Source organism: Saimiri boliviensis, chromosome 13 (assembly GCF_048565385.1).
Source record: "Saimiri boliviensis isolate mSaiBol1 chromosome 13, mSaiBol1.pri, whole genome shotgun sequence".
Taxonomy (NCBI): Eukaryota; Metazoa; Chordata; class Mammalia; order Primates; family Cebidae; genus Saimiri; species Saimiri boliviensis.
Window position 1 is genome coordinate 59,926,949 of NC_133461.1, and position 21,269 is coordinate 59,948,217.

The following is a 21,269-nucleotide window of genomic DNA, read 5'->3' on the forward strand; positions in this document are numbered from 1 at the left end:
TTCAATTCTACCATTAGTGACTTCTTCGTCTTCTTTAGGTATTTTCTTTAAAAAACAGAGGTATTATTGAGAAAGCTGGCATCTTAAAAGATATCTATTTGTACTGTAGTTTGGAAAATAGTTCACAATGTGTTCTCACTTGATGGTCATTCCATCCTGTGTAAAGGGTAAGGAGGTTATTGTGAAGATGTTTGTTTCTTTAACAGATGAGATTGATGAGAGGCAGGGAGATGCCCAGGCCTGACAGGGGCAGATTGAGTAGGTATTTGGAAATGCTCGTTTCTAATTGAGTGCTTTTACAGCAGTTGGTACCTGGGGATCGAGTGGGTCACTCCCCAGCAAACAAATGTGATAGCTCATATCATGCTGTTGGCCTGATCAACAAAGCTTTAGAGGCTCAACACGTGATTAAAATTTACAGCACTAGGATTAAGCAACTCTTACTTTTTTTTATGAGCAGATTGCTGTACTTTTAGTTCATATCTTTTCCTCAATATGGCTCTATGTCTAAAATATGTAATTCCCATATGATTTTCAGGGGCGTGCGGGTTGTCAGTGGCAGGACAAAGGTGTTTGGTGTGGGGAGTTTATCGCCCCGCCTCCTGATCACCTTCCTCTCTTTGATACAGACAATAGATAATTTCCTTATGTAAAGTGGAATAGATAATTTACTCACTTTTCTTATCTAAAGTGTTACCAAATGTGTCTTCAATCCCTGCCTTTGATCCATTTCCCCTAATCCTCCTTGGTGGAAATTCTGGAGCTGCTAGAGGTTTGGGGAGGTGGGGCAGTGGCAGAAGCTGAGAGGGCCAGGACAATTCCTCAAACTACATCTGTCTCCAGAGATTCAGCCTCTTCTCTGTGCAGATACTGCTGTGGTGACCCAGTGATACTAGAGCGTGCTTCCTAAGCTCATGTGGGCAGAAGGAAAGGTGGAAGCCACCGCTTCTGACACTTTCACAGCATGTTGGAGCAGAAACCTACAGCCAAGCTCACATCTGAATTCCAGCTCTGCCACTTACTAATTGCGTGACCTTAGGTGAGTTAGTGCTTCCTCACTGACATGTGGTCTTTGGCTGATATTCATTTCCTACTTGAAATAATAGTACTGACCTCAAAAGGTAGTTATGGGTTAGTGGTTAATATATGCAATGTTTCAAACAGTGCCATGCACACAGTAAATGCCTAATATATAATAGCCTCAAGGTGGGTATTTTCATTATGAATAATACCAGAGGAGGACAAAATGTACATATTGATCCCAGCCTTTCACTGATCCAAGTTTAAAAATCTCTTGGAAATGTGCCAAAGACAATAAAGCACAAGAAAGAATATATCTTAAACCATCACAATCCATCACTAGTAAATGATGAAATCTTATGAAAGCATTATTTCACATATAGAATTAAATAGTATATAATTTATCAGAAATATTTCTTAGAAATAGTTCTGAGCACAATCACATATATTTATGTACTGCGAGGTTCAATACACCCTTGGTGCAAACCCATTGTGCTAATACAACCCAGATTACCCATCCCTAGTGATTTCTACAATGAGATTTCATTACTCAAAAATGAAAAGAGGGAGCAATGATCTGAATAGAAACCAAGTTAGAGAACACTGTTATTTAGGCCAGTAATCTAAACTTACTGTCTATATTGTCCAAACTCATGTCATAATTACTGTGTAAAGCCCAGTTACTATCAATATCAGAGCCTCTATGTTTTGAAGAATGTAGACAAGGACTTGTAGATAGTGCATCATTTGCACTATTGATTTTTTTGTTGTTACTTCTTTGCGTAACTTGAAACCACATCCTGAGATAGAAATATGACTTTGGTAGTATTACCAAAATAAATATTCTTAAATTATTGACATATTAGGAATATGGACATTAACTATGTTGAATTCCAATTGTTTCATTTCCAAGGTGGCCTCTATGAAGTCCACAAATTCACAGCATTCTTGCCAAATTAGTGACATGAGATGGTAGCCACATTCAAAACATTCATATTTGGAATGTAGTTAAATATCTAATTCTTAATTTTTACCTAAATTCCAAAGATGAATTTTTTTGAATTTGACTACCAGCTCATGTCACTAATTTGGCAAGAATGCTATGGATTTGTAGACCTACTAGAGACTTAACAGAGGCCATCTTAGAAATGAAAAAAATATATATATCTACCTACCTACTTACCTAAATTCCAAAGATAAGTTTTGTAACAGTATGATATGAGCTGTCACATTTGTCTGCTGGGGAGTGATCCACTCCATCCCTAGGTATCAGGTACCAACTGCTGTAAAAGCACTCAATTAGAAATCAGCGTTTCTAAGTACTTACTCAATACACACACACATGTATCTATAATGGGTATACATACCCATTATATATATATATATATATGTACCATTATATGTATGTGTATATAGATATGTATGTATGTGTATGTATGTACATATATACACATACACAGAAAGAGAGAGACAGATGGAGATAGAGGCAAATAGAGAAAAAGAAAGATGAAGAGAGACACAGAAATAGAAACGGAGGAGGAGAGGAAGGCCAGAAAAGAAAATATTTCCCCTAGAAATGATGGGAGAAATCAAGCATGCATCTCTATGACCAAATAACTGTAACAGATGCACTAACTTATCAATAAAATATCCCAGAATAGGACTCCCTCCGTCGACAGCTGGCTGTTTCCAAGAGATGATGATATAATCTTTGTTGGCCTCCAAGCACTTCACATCCAAGGGAGCAGCTGGGGCTCCTTCAATCTCTGCATCAGCATCTGTGGAGACAGAGAAGGATCCCATTCATTAACCCTCTCAAACATGCTCTCAGTTCCTCAGGCTGAGGTCTCAGTGCACATGCTTCTTACCACATCATCACAGTGGCTCAATCTTTGGCCCCTACACAGCAAGCATCAAATCTTGCTATTTGCTGATCAATATAACAATGTGTGTTTTTCACCTTCAGCAGGAAAAACACTGTGTTAAAAAATAGAAAGTGCTCTGAAAAGAACCCATAACTTTTGCTTCATGGCCCTTGCAGCCCAAAATGTTCCAAAAGAAAATTAATATGGAGAGGCTGAAGATTGCATTCAGACAAGTCAGTTGTGCCAGAAAGTCAGTTCTCATGACATTGATTGTGCAATGTTGCTAAGAAACAACTAAGAAAGGCTCCCAAAAGGGACAAATGCCCCTTCTGGAGGCATCCACTCACAAGAGAATACGAGTCATGGAGCTTTGCCAGTCCCAAGGCAAGACACTACCATTTCGAAAGAGGAAAGAAAACATTTGTTTTAATCAAATGATTGTTACCAAGCTGAAGATATTTAGGAAAAGAACTCCGATGCAATACTCACATCTGAGCTTAGTTTATCTGAGTTTAGTAAAAGTCTGGGATAATACAAGAAATAGAGTACAATCACTGTTTATGAAATGAGATCCCCTGACCACAAGGCCCCTTAGACACAGCTAAATTAGTGAATCAGGGCTTTTTATAGCAGGGAGAAAAGGGGGAATAAAATATTCAGTTAGTAACCTTTTAAGTGAGAATAATTAAGACAAGAGGCAGGGTCCCTGGAGGAGGAGGCCACACGCCAATTCCTCATGGCATTTGACCAACGCTTTCATAAACAGTTAGTAGAAGAGGCTGAGACATGCAGGAGCCACTCGCTCAAGGGAAAGCACCCATGTCAACCGAACAAACACTTTCTTCTCCTATGATCTACGTTCTGTAACTCTTATGAGTTACAAGGACATTTAATAACATGGCAGAAATATTTGTCTACTTTTCCATTTAATAGGTTTGCATTATCTGTGAAGAGCTCAAGCCACTTGGGTTTTGAACATTCTGTTTCTTGCTCTATCAACCAACATGAAAGTGTCTAGGCAAATATCTCCTGCAGACGTGGTATAGGAGAATGTAACTAATTCATCGCGCCTAAAACTTAATGCAGAATCTCTGCATGCCACTCAATGGGAAACGAGCATTTTGATGAGGAGACACTTCTTTCCTTCCAGGCTTTGAGAGCACTGGATGGCAGACAGTGGGGATGTTGATGGCAAAGGCAGAGCAGAGCCGCAGAGGAGGTGGGGATGCTGAGGCTGACGTGCTTGGGCTACAAAAGAGGCGCTGCTAGAAAGCCACTCAGCTGCAAGGGGGACAGCTGGCAATCTCTAGCCATGTCCTTTTGCTAATGGCCTATAACACAACAACCAGCAGCCTCTGCAGAGTTTAGTGAGCTGGGCATCCATTGCATAGATGCATGATGGCAAGAATGCACTGTAACAGAGCCTGGCAGACAGCAGGCATTCTGGGAGCCATTGTTCAGCATTTGTATAGCATCGATTGGAACTGAGGTGGGCTTGACAATCTTCCAAGTTACTCAGGCATTCATTCGCTCATTCATTCATTCAGTATTCTTCTAGGTGTTAACTGCAAAAGTTAAAAAATAAAGATCCTAGCTGGGTGCAATGGGTCATGCCTGTAATCCCAGCACTTCTGGGAGGTTGAGGCAGGTAGATCACTTGAGCCTAGGAGTTCGAGACCAGCCTGGGCAATATGATGAGACCCTGTCTCTATATTTAAAAAAAAAAAATAGCCAGGTGTGGTAGGGTGAGCCTGTGTTTCCAGTTGCTTGGGAGGCTGAGGCAGGAGGATTGTTTGAGCCTGGGAGGTAGAGGCTGCAATGAGCTATGATCGTGCCACTACACTCCAGCCTGCATGAGAGAGCAAGACCTTGTCTCAAAAAAAAAAAAAAAAAAAAATCCTTATTGTTCTCAAGAAGCTACAATGCAGTGTGGGAAATAAAACATAATTGGGATGACAAAAGAAAATGGTGATGCAAGGAGACAGTATTTGGCTTCTAGCAGCTGCTACACAGTATGGGGTCTATAGTACCCTTCAGACAACATTAATCCTCTTCTACGCCTCTACCCTTCCCTATTCCAGCCCTCCAAATGGTCAAACTCTTTGTAGGTTTGATGATTAGATCAAAGATTAGCCCACAACTCTTTGTATTTTGACCTCTGACATAGATTATTAATAACTTTTTGCAAAATGTAGGTAATTCTATTGTCTTTATTGTAAATTACATATTTTTTATATCAAATATATGATAATCAAAAAAAGTTAAAATTCCTTTTTTATAACTCAGAGATAACTACTATTAACATACCGGCCTAAATCTTTCTAGACTTTTATTCTACACTTACAAACTCAGAAATGATTATTTTTGAAACAAAGTGATTGTACTATATAGTTTCATGTCAGCTGTTTTTTCCTGATATATTTCCATATCAATACATGGAGGTAGACACTGATTTTGGTTGCTGTGTGTTATACCATTGTTTCATGGAGCATCTATTATACTTTATTCTACAAATTGCATATTGGTGAATATCTATATTTCTTCCAATTTTCCCCCAAACATTTTTTTCACCTTTGTCCACTTAGTTCTTAGAATTGTTAGAAATGTCTGCTTTTGATACCAGTGGCAAAGACCCTGAGAAAAGCTGAACCAGTTTATATTCACCAGCCACTGTAGCAGTGCTTGCCCCGCCATCCCTTTACCCCAGTGGATTTCAATAAACTTTAAGTCTTTTCAATATGATAGGAAAAAAGATCTTATTTCAATTTTCTTTTTTCTTTTTTGAGACAGGGTCTCACTCTGTGGTCCAGGTTGGAGTGCAGTGAGGCAATCATAGCTCACCATGGCTTCAACCTCCCAGGCTTAAGCTCTCCTCCCTCTTCAGCCTCCCACGTAGCTAGGACTATAGGCACACTCCACTATGCCCAGCTAATTTTTTTTTTATTATTTTTTAGAGAGATAAGGTCTCACTATGTTGCCCAGGCTGGTCTTGAACTCCTGGGCTCAAGTGATCCTCCTATCTGGGCCTCCCAAAGTGTTGGGATTACAGGTGTAAGCCTCTGTGCCCAGCCTCATTTCAATTGTCATTGATTTGATTACTAATGAAAAGTTTTTCAAATACTTAGTTGCCATTTTCGATTCTCCTTTCATGATATTTTTATGACATTCTTTATCACCTTATTGTTTCTCTGTCTCTTCATGAGAGAGAGAGAGAGAAAGAATGTGTGTGTGTGTGTCTGTGTGTGTGTGTGTGTGTGTGTGTGTGTGCGTGTGAAAAAAGAGAAGGAAAGAATACATCAAACCTCAAGGAATATGTACTAAAATAATACTGGATATCTGTGGGTGGTAGACTTATGGATGGCTTTACTTTTTATTTCTTAAATTTATATTATCTATCTTTTCACAGTGAACACATATTATCTATGTAATAAAATCCTGGCCAAATGTGTACAGCTCTTTACAATGTGTTTCTGCAGACATATGGTGCTTTATATACTGATCATTCTGGTATGAAAGCTATTTTCTAAGCTGCAAGAATATCAGAGCCCCAAAACAATGCCCTGAAGTGGCCTCATGCAGCTCAATGAATACAAAGTTAAAAAAAAAAAAAAGCAAATATTATTTAAAACACTGGCAGTTTCTTACAAAGTTAAACACAAATTTATCATATGACCAAGCAATTCCACTTGTAGGTAGGTATCCAAGATAAACGAAGACATAGGCCTATAAATATGAACACACGTTTATATCAGAGTCATTTATAATAACCAAGAAATGAAAACAGTCCCACTGTCCATCAGTGGGTGAACATGTAGGCAAAGGATGCATATCCATGCATTGGAATGCAATTTAATAAGAAAAAGGAACAATATGTGTGACTATATGAATGAACCTCAAAACACGTAAAGCCAAAGAGGACAGATATAAAAAACCAACGAGATCCAGAAATGTCCAGAAAGACAAATCTACAGAGATAGAAGGTAAATTAGTGGTTGCAGAAGGCTAGACTGCGTATGGGAGAGGGAAATAGGGAAAATAAATCTTTTTGTAGTAATGTAAATTTCCTCCTTCCTTCCTGCTTTCCTCCCTCCCTCCCTTTATTCCTTTCTTCCTTGCTTCTTTCCTGCCTTCTCTCCCTCCCTCCCTCCTTCCTTCCCCTCTTCCCTTCCTGCCTGCCTTGCCTTCCCTCCCTCCCTCTCTTCTTATTCCTTTTTCCTCTCCTCCTCCTCCTTCTTCTTCTCCTCCTCCTTATCCTCCTTCTCCTTCTCCTCCTTCCCTTTCCTTCCCTTCATCCCCTCCCCTCCCTTCCCTTTCCCTCCCCCCACCACCTTCTTTCTTTCTTTCTTTCTTTCTTTCTTTCTTTCTTTCTTTCTTTCTTTTCTCTCTTTTTTCTTTCTTATTCTGGAGGCCAGGTCTCATTCTATCACCCAGGAAGTGGTGCAATCACAATTCATTGCAGCCACGACCTCCTGGGCTCAAGCAATCCTCCCACCTCAGCCTTTCAAGTAGCTGGGACTACAGGCATGCACCACATCCAGCTAATTGTTTTTAGTTTTTTGTAGAGATGGGGTCTTGCTATGTTGCCCAGGCTGGTCTCAAACTTCTGAGCTCAAGGTCTTGGCCTCCCAAAGTGCTGAGATTACAGGCATAAGCCACTGCACCTGGTCAAAATTTTCTAAAAGTGAAGTGTGGGTAATGGTTGCCCAACTTGGTAAATATACTAAAAAGTACCAAATTGTATACTTGGCATGAGTGAATTTTATGGTATGTAAATTATATCTCAAAAACACATTTTCAGAAACCTAATATATATCATTTAAAATAAATTTATAAGTGAAGTCTTTTCTAAAAGTTGTAAAATTCACAGTATGATTGCTGAAATTTACCTTTCCAGTTTTGCCTTCTCCATTTATCTTTTCAGTTCTCTCACATCATCCTCTGATAAACTGAGAATCTTTCCATTTCCTTAATTTGTGGATTTGAAAGCTGGCTTAAGTGTAAATTTTAAGTTGGAACACCTTCGCCCCATCCATAGTTAGTAACGTGAAGTCTGGCCTAAACTTGGCAAAGAGGCACCATTCTGGGCATGGGCACTGAGAAATTTTGAGGAACCCTAGGCTATATCAGGGTTCCCAGGAAAAGTTCACGAAGGAAGCACCACAGCATGGCAAGATTTTTTGAACAGCCAGCGATGTTCTCTGGCTCTGGTAAAACAACGGAAAGTAGAAGCAAAGACTTAGCTGAGTTCATCTTCATCTAGCTACGTTTATCCTGGTGATTTGGCTAAACAAACACACTTGCTAATTGCGGTGTGTCAGTTCTCACTGCCATTTACCCAGAAGGCCAGCTCCTCTCTTCCCTGGCGATTCAGACTTTTTTATGATGCTTTTGTCGCGGAGAAAGCCTGACACATTTTTCGGATGTTAGAGATATTCAGATATCTTTATCAGTTGTTGGTCTGAGGCAGAATTCAGTGTTCATTTGTATTGTTTAATGTTGATGTGGTATGGTCTGCTAACTGTCCCCAGTAATCATCCTTCCTGCTTCCTTTTAGTACCAGGACCCCTGAATATTAGCAGAAAACATGGCTGGCTAACAAGAGATGGTACAGCCTAGCTCCCCTCACTGTGAAGTGTGTGCATGTGCTAAGTGTGCACCAAGCAGAAGTGATGTGTGCAATTTGGCCTCTGCCCCTCCACTCCCTTTCTTTCCCTTCCCCATAGGCTGGGATGGGAGCCTGGGACAGTACCCCAGGGGACAGTGCAATAACAACATAGAGGGGACCTGGGAAGAGGCATCCGGATTATACCCAACCTCCTCATACAGGAGAGAAACAAACCTTTTGTTATTTCATTTCAGCAGCTTAGTCTAGATCCTGATTAAAATCCTGGGTTAGCCACTGAAAGACCTCTAACCTAGTTCCACTTCTCCTTCTAATTAACTGAAGTTTTTGGTAAATTATTGTACTTTTTTGAGCCTCATTTTCTGCATCTTAAAATTAAGAGGTTGTGCTAGGATGAGAATCCTAACATTATTTGAGCCATCAACTCCTTTGACAAATTGGTAAAGTGTAGAGGTCCTTCTGAGAGTAATACATTTAAACACATAAAATAAAACGCATGTGATTACCAAAAAACTTGATTATATATTGAAATATAGTTCTAATCACAGATCCTTTGGAAGTCTGTGGATCCCAGTTGAGTACTCAAAATGTTTATGAGCGTACGACTCTTATTTAGTGCATGACAGATAAAAATGAGCAAGTCTATCTGCATTGTTAATATTTTAAATTTTCTCTATATTACGAGGCCTTAACTTAGACACTTTCTGGCTAAGGAGGGCCTGCCTGCCTTCCTGAGGTAAGACAATTCTTAGGGCCCAGAAGGGAGCATGACTGATATGCAAACTAGTCACTGCAGCCACGCCTCCGTTATCTGGCCTGTAGAAGCCAGGAAGCAATATTACTCTGCCTTAATCATCTCTGGGGCCAGGTACCAGGCAAGTAGGGACCACACCTGTTAACAGAGCTTACTGAAATTATTTGAACTAGCCAATCCTAACCTGTTTACTTGCCCTACTTTCCTTTCCCAAGGAAACTCCAAAAAGGCCTTGGTCTATGCACTCCTTTGCCCCTCCTGACCCTTCTGACTCCTGACTACCCTTTTCCACATGGTCCGGCTATTCCTATTTCTAGGACCTGTGAGCATTATAAACGTTGTTTGCGCCTCTTCTAGATCTCTTCTTATGATGGTACCTAACTGTCCCATAAAAAAACCAGAATACTACCCTGTTAGCCTGAAAGTGCTAATGGTCTTCTAAAGTGCTAGGATCCTGTGGAGGAATAATATTCCACTTGTACATATCCAATCCATTTAAAACACCACTGAAAAAAAGAAAGCCTCCTAAAGTCAACAATTATGGTTTGTCTCAAGAATTAAGCTGAAACCCCTTTCTTCCTAGTTCATCAAAACAGAGGCTATAAAGTTCAGTTATAGGCCAAGAGGACTGAAATAAAATAATAAATTTACTCTCTGAAATGCATATTAAAGGCTTACACCCAAAATCACACATCCGTCTTTTGCAGCAGCTTCCTCAAACCGAGCTGGCTAGTATCATTAGGATTTAGTATCTCCACCTGAACAGTCATAGGCAACTGTACTAGTGGCTCCCATGAGGTGAAGAAAGTCCTGATATTAATGATAGTAACATGGTCTGGAAAATGGTGACTTTTGAGTTGGTGCCCTCAGGGTTCACCTTTTACACTAGTTCTATTTCTTTTGTTTTGCTTTGAGACAGAGTCTCACTCTGTTACCCAGGCTGGAGTGCAGACAGAGGCACAATCTCAGCCAGCTGAAACTTCTGCCTGCCAGGCTCAAGCCATCCCCCCACCCCAGCCTCCCAAGTAGCTGAGACTACAAGCGTGGACCACCATGCCTGGCTAATTTTTTGTATTTTTTGTAGAAATGGGGTTTTACCATGTTGCCCAGGCTGGTCTCGAACTCCTGAGCTCAAGTGATCCACCTGTCTCAGCTTCCCAAAGTGCTGGATTACAGGCATGAGCCACTGGGCCTAGGTCTATTTTATTGGAAACTAATATATTCTTATTCAATGTAATCTGCAATAATTTTCTTTTTTTCTTTCTTTTCTTTTCTTTTTTTTTTTATTTTTGAGACAGGAGGGTCTCGTTTCATCACCCAGGCTGGAGTGCAGTGGTATAATCATAGCTCACTGCAGCCTTGATCTCCCGGGCTTAAGTGATCCTCCCTCTTCAGCCTCCCAAGTAGCTGGGACCACAGGTGCATGCCATCATGCCCAGCTAACTTTTTAAAAAAATTGTAGAAATGGGTTCTCACTATGTTACTAGGCTGGTCTCAAATCCCTGGGTTCAAGAGATCCTCCCACTTGGCCTCCCAAAGTGCTGGGATTACAGGCATGAACCATTGCACCTGGCCAGAATTTTCAAACGACTCTTTCATCATTACAAAACATGTTTGAACTGCTTTGTAATCAAAAACTGCTTTGGCTTTAGTGTATTAAATATTGTTAGGTGTTTTGGTTTTTGTTGGGACTTACCTCGAACAAAGACATAAGCACTATATTGTTCATAATATTCTCCCATCCGTACACGGATTGTATAGAGGCCTTCATCTTCTTTGTTGAGATGCGAAAATGTCAGTGTGGCCCGCTCTCCACTCCAAAGTGTTTGCACCCATTTTGATGGAGAAAGAGGTACTCCTAGAAATTTATAAAAAGTAAGCAAATTAACTTATTTTTGCTTTATTAATTCCTTCTTGTCTCCTCTCCATTCCTCTCCTTAGCCTTTTCTTTTCTTTTCTTTTTTTTTTTTGAGACAGAGTTTCGCTCTTGTTACCCAGGCTGGAGTGCAATGGCGTGATCTTGGCTCATCACAACCTCCGCCTCCTGGGTTCAGGCAATTCTCCTGCCTCAGCAACCTGACTAGCTGGGACTACAGGCACGCACCACCATGCCCAGCTAACTTTTTGTATTTTTAGTAAAGACAGGGTTTCACCATGTTGACCAGGATGGTCTCGATCTCTTGACCTCGTGATCCACCCACCTCGGCCTCCCAAAGTGCTGGGATTACAGGCGTGAGCCACCGCGCCTGGCCTTCTTTTCTTTTTTGAGACAGAATCTCGCTGTGTTGCCAGGTGCCAGGCTGGAGTGCAGTGGTGCAATCTTGGCTCACTGCAACCTCTGCCTCCTGGGTTCAAGCAATTCTCCTGCCTCAGCCTCCTGAGTAGCTGGGACTACAGGTGCATGCCACCATGCCAGGCTAATTTTTGCATTTTTAGTAGAGATGGGGTTTCTGTGTTGGCCAAGATGGTCTCAATCTCTTGACCTCGTGATCCACCCACCTCAGCCTCCCAAAGTGCTGGGATTACAGGCATGAGCCACTGTGCTCGGCCCTCTCCTCAGCCTTTTATATATTGAAAGTGATTTAACTACTAGAGTAAGTCTCTAGGACTTTGAGCCATTCTGATATGCTTACATTGGTAAAAATACTGGACCAAAAGTAAGGGGATCAGGGGCAGACACATAATCTGCTTGGGCCTGGTGCAAAATTAGATTTCAAGGCCCCTTGTTCAAAAAGGAGAGACAAAATGCAATTAAAGTGCAATTTTAAAAAGTGCAATTAAACTAAAATATGTCTTATTCCTTTAAAAATATTGTATTGCTTATAATAATATAATAGGGGTAACACAGTGGCAAAAAATCATATTTTGGTGCCATAAGTTTATATGGAATCAATAATAATATGTTACTAGTATGATACCTTGATTGATAATAAGATATATCTGGCCTGCTTTTCTGCAAATTCATTTATTAGTCATCAAAATGTATACTTTTAGCAACTTCATTTCAAATCTATATAATTAAAAGCAACATCAGTCACTCTAGAAATGCAAGCTCATGAATGAATCTCCATAATATTTTTAGAAGGAACTTTCTGCTGATGCAACTGTTACTGGAGCTGTTAAGAAAGTTACAGAGGCTATGACAACATTGGTTAACTTTCTGAGAAACTATTTCAAAATATAAATTTTAGTAATCTAGAACTAATGATTCTTAAGGGACAATTATTCTAAAGAGATTTAACTCTTCATACAAATCAGTTTCATGTAAATCTCAATTTAATTTTAAGGGTGAATTTATACAGTTTCATTTTAATGCTTTGACCAATATGGCTTATAATTTTTGTGGAGGACATACTACAAGCCGAACATGGTATTGTGATTTGTACATAATTCAGGATGTTTATGTATTCTACTACTGTATCTTCAATTATAAGTGATAATTTTAAAACTGTCTTCCTTGTTAATAATAAGCTTATCCAAAGTTTCATATGAAAATGTTCTTTTCCATCAAATGCTACAATCTTTAAATTTAATTTCTTTTTTTTTTTTTTTTTTTTTGAGATGGAGTTTTTTCGCTCTTGTTACCCAGGCTGGAGTGCAATGGCGCCATCTCGGCTCACTGCAACCTCCGCCTCCTGGGTTCAGGTAATTCTCCTGCCTCAGCCTCCTGAGTAGCTAGGATTACAGGCACGCGCCACCATGCCCAGCTAACTTTTTGTATTTTTAGTAGAGACGGGGTTTCACCATGTTGACCAGGATGGTCTCAATCTCTTGACCTCGTGATCCACCTGCCTCGGCCTCCCAAAGTGCTGGGATTACAGGCTTGAGCCACCGTGCCCGGCCTCTTTAAATTTAATTTCTAATTCTAAGCCTCAAAACCAGAGAATTGAACCTCCAAGAATTCTAATAACTGCCTTATGTGCTTTATTGCAGTGTCTACCTGTACACTTTTATTTTATAATATTTTACTGACAAAGTTTACTGTCTTATTGCCAGCAGCTCCTGTCCCCATGCCCAGGCCAGGAGTTAATATTTGTGCAGATCCCACAGAGCTGAGTTCTAGGGAAGGCTGGATAAGCTGGCCCCACACTGTGTGTCCCTGTGCTGCCTCCACACTGAACCCCTTCTCTCCTCTGCAGCCATGGGACCTATCACCACTGCTACTGCTGCTGGTGCCACCACCATAGCTAATTCCCATCTGGCCCTAGGTTCTGGTCTCTGCCATCACCTTGAAACGCCATGGTGCCACAGACTGCCCCAGGTGCTCGTGTGCACACCTGAAGACCACACATGCTGCCTGATGCTCACACTGCCCACTCCCCACTGTGCCCCGAGAGCCTGAGTCTGCACGGCCACTCTGATCATGTGCATGTGCCATAGTCCCTTTGGACTCCATGTATAAAACACAAGGTCAAAGATACAGTGATTATGAACTTCAAGGGGGTGACAGCAGAGTGTTAAACGAACCCCAGGTCTCTTGGTCCTGTAGGATGGCACCGTTCACAAGCCCAAAACCCAAAAAGTCAGCTATGGAAAGACCTATATCTCAGTCTGATCTCTTTCTATCTGAATATTTTTTTAGTTTTTTATTTTTATTTGAGAAGGAGTCTCTCTCTGTCACCCAGACTAAAGTGCAGTGGTGTGATCTCAGCTCACTGCAACCTCTGCCTCGGGTTCAAGTGATTATCATGCCTCAGCCTCCCAAGTAGGTGGGATTACAGGCACTCATCACCATGCCTGGCTAATTTGTGTGTGTGTGTGTATATATATGTGTATATGTATATATATATAGGTTTTTTTTAGTACTATGTTGGCCAGGCTGGTCTCAAACTCCGGATCTCAAGTGATCCGCCCACCTCGGCCTTCCAAAGTGCTGGGATTACAGGCCTGAGCCACAGTGCCCAGCTCAGTCCAATCTCTTTCATTAACTAATTACATAACTTAAAGCAAATTACTTAACCGCTCTGTGCCTTTGTTTTTTTTACCTGAACAAAATGGAATTTGAATAATAAATAGTAATACGAATAATAATAATAAAGTATCTTACAGGAAAATACTGCAAAGCATTATCATTAACTATTTTTTCTTTCATTTTTTCTGTATTTTTCCAAAATTTATTTTCTAAAACAATTAAACAGAAAAATTATATGATGATCTTACTAGTGCACTACTAAATGTGTCTGGAATTTTAAATTGTTTAAGAGCTTAAAAATATAATCCTCTGTAGAAATAAACCTAGTGAAGACTTCAAGATAAATAAGAAAGGATGATGAAAGTCCCTGGGCCCTATTCATTGCTTTCTCCACGACACATCTTCTATTAGCTAGGAGCTAGCATGGGCCTCACAAATAATTATGTATGTAGGCCCATGCTAGCTCCTAGCATTAAATTTCTTAAATGTCAATGCTTTTTTCAATACCTAGGCATAAAAGGAGGCAGACAGGTAAGAGAAAGTACAAATTTTCTCATGAGGCTTTTTTCTATATTAGACCTAATACAGACAATATAAGAGGAGGCAGGCACATGGTAATGAAAAGATCTCCAGGCTTAGAGTGAAAACCAGCAGGTCTGGAGGTCTCCCGTGGCCAGAATTTGACTGTGTGATTTGGGGCAATCCCTTATTCTCTTCAGACAGTTTATATGGCTTGATCTATTCTATGAGATACTCTTGTAAAGAAACTCAGTGTATTTGGACCTAAGATTTATTATTTTATTTTATGTTTTTTTGTTTTGTTTTGTTTTGAGACAGAGTCCTGCTCTGTCACCCAGGCTGGAGTGCAATGGCGCAATCTCAGCTCACTGCAACTTCTGCCTTCAGAGTTTAAGCGATTCTCCTGCCTCATCCACCCAAGTAGCTGGGACTACAGGTTTGCGCCACCACACCCAGCTAATTTTTCTATTTTTTGGTAGAGACAGGGTTCTGCCATGTTGGCCAGGCTGGTCTCAAACTCCTGACCTCAGGTGATAAGGCCCCCTTGGCCTCTCAAACTGCTGGGATTATAGGCATGAGCCACTGTGTCCGGCCTATTGTTATTTTAGAAATAACATTATTTCTTAAGTCCAATGCTTCAACTCATCAACTTGTTTTGATAGCTTTTTTGTTTTACTTTGCTTTGACTGGGTTTGATCGGAGTGTTACTTTAAATAGACTTTAACCCAAATGGAGTTTAAAAGAGGAAATTAAATCCTTATGTCTTTCTCACACCAAAGTATCATGGCTTTAGTCCCTTTGGAAGCAAAGTGAGATTGAATTGTGATTTAAAGCCAGAGTCAGAGGAACCGACAACAGAAGGATTTTCTTTCTGTTCTACCAGCCTGCTATAATATGATGCAAAACAAAAGGATCATTTTATCTATTTTTGTGTCCTTAAGGGACCATGAGTGTGACTTGGATATACTGTATACAACAGAATATACTTATCAAAAATTTTAAAATTATAAAAAGCTTTTAATACATTAAAAGAAAAGTTCGAGGGTCTGAAATTCTTCTTAATGTACTCTTCTGGTTAATTAAAATCATATCAGTATTTTATTGTTTCATAAGTATCAGGATTTTATTGTTTCATAAGTATTTTTTAAAGTTACATACCATTTCTGTGGTATAAATAAGTCTATGAAGATGGGCATTTATCAAATGGATTGATTGAAAAAATGAATATACATTCTTTTTTTTTCTTTTTCTTCTTGAGACTGTCACGCTGTCGCCCAGATGAGTGCAATGGTGCCATCTCTGCTCACTGCAACCTCTGCCTCTTGGGTTCAAGGAATTCTGCCTCAGCCTCCTGAGTAGCTAGGATTACAGGCGCCCGCCACCACGCCTGGCTAATTTTTGTATTTCTAGTAGAGATGGGGTTTTGTCATGTTGGCCAGTCTTGTCTCAAACTTCTGACTTCCGGTGATCCACCAGCCTTGCCCTCCCAAAGTGCTGGGATTACAGGCATGAGCCACTGCATCTGGCTGAATATACATTCTTTATGATTCTTTCCATATCTTGTTAAAAAGAAAATATCATCTCCACAAACATGAAAGTGTTGCTACTTTGCTATACATGTAAAAACCTTTTAATCATGTAATAGGTAGTTCCCTCTAACTTCTAGACTCCCTCTAACTTCCAGCTCTGATAAACAGATCTGCAATCTGGTCTACAACTTCCTTCAAATAAGAACCTAAGTGAGCATCCATTATAAAGACTCACCATTTCTGTACCACTGGATCTCTGGCTGGAAATGTTTAATTTCAGGAGTGATGACTACACGACAGCCTAGACTCATAGTCTCTCCCTCTCTCCCAAAAGACACATCAAATTTGTCATCAAAGTGGATCTCAAACTTGGATGCATAACCGTATGGGGTCACAGCAACTGGGTACAAAAAAAACAAATATCAGTAATTTTTTTCTTCATCAAAGAGACACAAGCATTTTAATAAGCACAGGCAGAAAGCAGTCACAGCAAAGAAATGAACAAATGAGCAAATGATTTATCTGGGCCAAAATGAAACCTTATATAAGAACTATTTAGAACAAATGCATATATCATTTGTATGGAAATTCTCGCTTTATTGGTTAATAGCTTGTTTTTATTATTGGATTGAATAGAATTTAAAGGGTCAGGTTTAATGTCTTAAGTGCAAATTAATACTACATTTAGCCTAGACTTAAACCTTTTTTGCGGCAACATATGCACTTTTTAATTTTAGATGTTGAGTTAATTTAAACTCTACTGCTTGTACTCTTGGGCCAAAATAGCTATATCCATTATTCATAAAAATGGAGTTTTTCATCTGACAAGAGATTCATAACCAGAATATATAAGAAGCTTAAAGAACTTAATAGCAAAAAATCCAAGTAATTCAATTTAAAAATGAGCAAAAGCTCTGAACAGACATTTCTAAAAAGAAGACATACAAATGGCCAACAGGTATATGAAAAAATGCTCAACATCGCTAATCATCAGAGAAATGCAAATCAAAACCACAATGAGATATCATCTCACCCCAATTAAAATGTATCCAAAAGACAGGCAATAATGCTGACAACCATGTGGATGAAAGGGAACCTTCTTACACTGTTTGTGGGAATGTAAATTAGTACAGCCACTATGGAGAACAGCATGGAGGTTCCTCAAAAACTCAAAATAAAATTGCCATATAATCCAGCAATCCCACTGCTGGGTATATATCCGAAAGAAAGGAAATCAATATGTAGAGGAGACATCTGCACTCCCGTGTTTATGGCAGCACTTTTCACAATAGGCCAGGATGTGTAATTAACCTAAGTAATGAATGAATAAAGGAAATGTGGTACACACACCCAGTGGAATGTTATTCAGCCAAAAAAAGATTGAAACCCTGTCATTTGCAGCAACATGGATGGATCTAGAGGACGTTACATTAAGGGAAGTAAGCCAGGCACAGAAGAACTGCTATCAACTCAAATGTGAGCTAAAAAAATTGAACTCATTGAGATAGAGGGTAGAATGATGGTTACCAGAGGCTGGGAAGCATAGCGTGATGGGGAATAAAGTAGGGTTAGTTAATGGGTACAAAAATACAATTAGATACAAGGAATAAGATCTAGTGTTTAGGAACACAATAGCATAACTACAGTTAACAATTTATTTCATATTTTCAAACAATGGGAAGAGTGGAATTGGAATGTCCCTAATACAAACAAATAAGACATGCTTGAGATGATGGATGTTCCAGTTAACCTGATTTGATCATCACACATTGTATGCGTGTATCAAAATATCACATGTACCTCATCAATATGTACAACTACTATGTATCCATAAAAACAAAAATCATTTTTAATTAGATAATTTTAATGGAGTTTTTAAATAAGTTGCTTCAGTTTCTTTAATGATCTGAGTAAAACATATTTTAAGAAATATTGGGAGAAAATGGAAAAGTTTAAAATATTCTAACTTTTAAAAATATTATTCTCAGAAATATCTTATTTATTGATTGAGTAAATGCAGCCTGCATCATCAACTCTCCTAGGTTTTATTTCTTCATCAAAGAAAGGACTTGGGAAAGAAACAACTATTTATTGATGGGTTATTACATGCCAGGCACTTCACATTTGACATATCAAATATTCCTTGCAACAACTCTATGCCATAGATATTATCTTTTTCCTCTCTTTCAGTTGGGAATATGGAAGTTCACAAAAGTAATACACACATAATGCCAGAATTTCACAGACAGCATGTGTGAAATTGAAATTCACACTCATAATTTCGCAACTCCAAAACTTAGTCCCTTTCTCATATATTTTGTTTCTCTTCCTAATACTTCTTTCATTGCTCTTGAAAATATAAGCTGGGCCGGGTGTGGTGGCTCAGGCCTGTAATCCCAGCACTTTGGGAGTGCGAGGCGGGTGGATGACCTGAGGTCGGGAGTTTGAGACCAGCCTGGCTGACATGGTGAAACCTGTCTCTAATAAAAATACAAAAATTAGCTGGGCATGGTGGCATGCACCTGTAATTCCTGCTACTCAGGAGGCCAAGGCAGGAGAATTCCTTGAAACCAGGAGGCAGAGCACTGCAGCCTGGGCGACAAGAGCTAAACTCCATTTCAAAAGAAAAAAAAAAAAAAAAAGAAAGAAAGAAAAGAAAAAGAAAATGCAAACTAACATTGAGTTCAACTTAGACCAAGTATTGGTCCAAGCATTTAATACCTACTAACATAAACCCCATAATAATGCTATTAGGTAAGTACTACTTAATATCCACATTTTATAGAAGAAACTGATGCATCGGAGGGCAAAATAACTGACCACATTCCCCTGCAGGGCCAGATTTGCACTGGCTGGCCATTTCGGTGCTCTTGGCCAGTACATTGTACTGTCTTGATTTTGTGTGTTCCCGGGTAACCCTAATCAACAGTGAAATAACTTCTATTTGGAAGCAAGTCTCCCATCTGCATCACTTTTATATGTTGACATCCATTGAGACCAGAGAGAGAAACAACTTGACAGATCTTGCACAGTGCTGGGAGGATGGGCTGGTTCCAGAGTTGCCTTAGGGCATAGAGGTGAGGGTTACTGGGAGAGCCTGTAGTGGCCCAGATGTTCCAGACCCAGCTGGAATGGCAAGTAGGCTCCCTAGAAACAGACCTAACTTCTAGGTTCTCTTCTGTTTCTAAGATTGGACTGGGCTGTTTGAAGTAACTTTGGGGTTCAGTAGGAGGCACCCCAGTTTAACAACCAGAAGACGGCACATCATTCCGTTGTCATGTCCTCAATCTTTTATGACATGTACTTACTATCCTGGGAAAAATGGTTTAGGGCAGGGGTTGGCAAGTCTGTGGGGCAAATCTAGAATGCCTCTTGTTTAGACCATTAAGAATGTTTTTTGTATGTTTTAGTGGTTGAAAAAAATAAAAAGAAATACAACGTTTTGTGACGTGCAAAGTCACAGAAGCTTTCAATTTCAATGTTCATAAAGAAGATTTTATTAGAACACAGCCATGTTCATTCATTCTCCTACTGTATGGCTGCTTTTGTGTTACAGAGGCAGAGTTGAGTGGTTGTGACAAGAGACCGTATGGCCCACAAAGCCTACAATATTTACAGTCTGGTCCTTTACAGAAAATGTTTGCTGACTCCTTGTTTAAAATAACGGTTTAGAATTAAAAAGACCAGGTTACACATCCCTATTCTACCACTCTGTGTGGTCTTGCCCCGCTATTTAACCTCTCTAAACTATTTCATCTACATAGCACAGACAGAAATGCAACTACTTCATAAGCTTTTGGGAAACATTAAATGAATCAATGCATATAAAAAATGTGTTTGTACATTGTCTGGCAGAACTGAACAATAAATGTTAACTATTAGAACAAACTCAAGAGCCCAGGCTGGAGTGCAGGGGCATGATCTCGGCTCACGGCAACTTCCGCCTCCCCAGTTCAAGCAATTCTCCTGCCTCAGCCACCTGAGTAGCTTGGATTACAGGTGCCCACAACCATGCCTGGTTAATTTTTGTATTTTTAGTAGAGACAGGGTTTCACCATGTTGGCCCAGTCTGGTCTGGAACTCCTGACCTCAGGTGATCCACGTGCCTTGGCCTTGCAAAGTGCTGGGATTACAGGCACGAGCCACCATGCCTGGCCCCAACTATTCTATCTCAGCATAAATCAAGAGATGGGAGAAGAACATGATTTGGGATGTGCTTCTCCGTTGCGCTACTAGTCAACCCTTCTCACCCATGGGGCTGATACCAATGATTGCAACTTGGGGTATTAAATGAGAAGCCATTCCATGAAATCAGTGAAGTAGGTCATATACAGACATCAAGCTAAACAGGTGAAAAACAGCTAGCAGCCATTTTCAAAACTACCATTTATTTTTTAATGTGTGTAAACTAAGTTAGGGCTTGACTACCTTTTTCAGTCTGACCCCTATATCATTATTTTAACAACCATAAAGATTTTGCTTTTATTGCTTCTCATAAATAGAAGTTCTGATGTAAATGAAATGACATTCACAAATTTGCAAATTACCACTAACTAGAATATTGTCAATAGGTTTTTATTTAATCACATTTAGACTTCATTTTAGATTGCACTTTGTAACAAGGCATTTATTTATTCATTCATTATTGAATACCTACTCTGTGGCAGGCCCTGGGGTTTAGAGATAAAAGGTCTAACCTTGCCTTCAAGTGGCTCATGGACCAATGGGAGAGACTGACACACAATGGATAACAGTGTCCAGCCTCACTGATGCTCTGACAAGGTGCCGTGGCCTCACCTAGGACACCTAAACCTGACTAGGTAGGGTTTAGGGATGGCAGTGGGGGTAAGACTTGATTTCTCAAGGAAGTGATGCCCATTTGGATAGTTAAGGGTGAGTTAAGAGTACTTTGATATAGTCTAGACTCGGGTATGTGTGTGTTTGGTTACGTCATTCTGCCCAAGTTTGTATAATGATCTTTCTCAGTTTAACTCCGAAAGACTTAAAAGCATTTGCGATTTTTAGCCCATCATATCAGGACTTCATT

At 39.8% G+C, this 21,269-nt stretch overlaps 1 protein-coding gene across 3 annotated transcripts in view; it reads right to left on the bottom strand.

Moving 5' to 3' along the window:
- The window catches only part of MYOM1 (myomesin 1), a 194,559-nt gene that overhangs the window by 99,184 nt on the left and 74,106 nt on the right, over window positions 1–21,269 (bottom strand). For all 3 annotated transcript variants that reach the window (XM_074383712.1, XM_003924808.4, XM_003924809.3), the window contains exons 9-11: window positions 16,458–16,622; window positions 10,959–11,120; window positions 2,657–2,798 (exon numbers count right to left, since the gene is read on the bottom strand). In XM_074383712.1, the coding sequence (XP_074239813.1) occupies window positions 2,657–2,798; window positions 10,959–11,120; window positions 16,458–16,622 (469 nt within the window). The remainder of the gene's footprint in view (window positions 1–2,656; window positions 2,799–10,958; window positions 11,121–16,457; window positions 16,623–21,269) is intronic.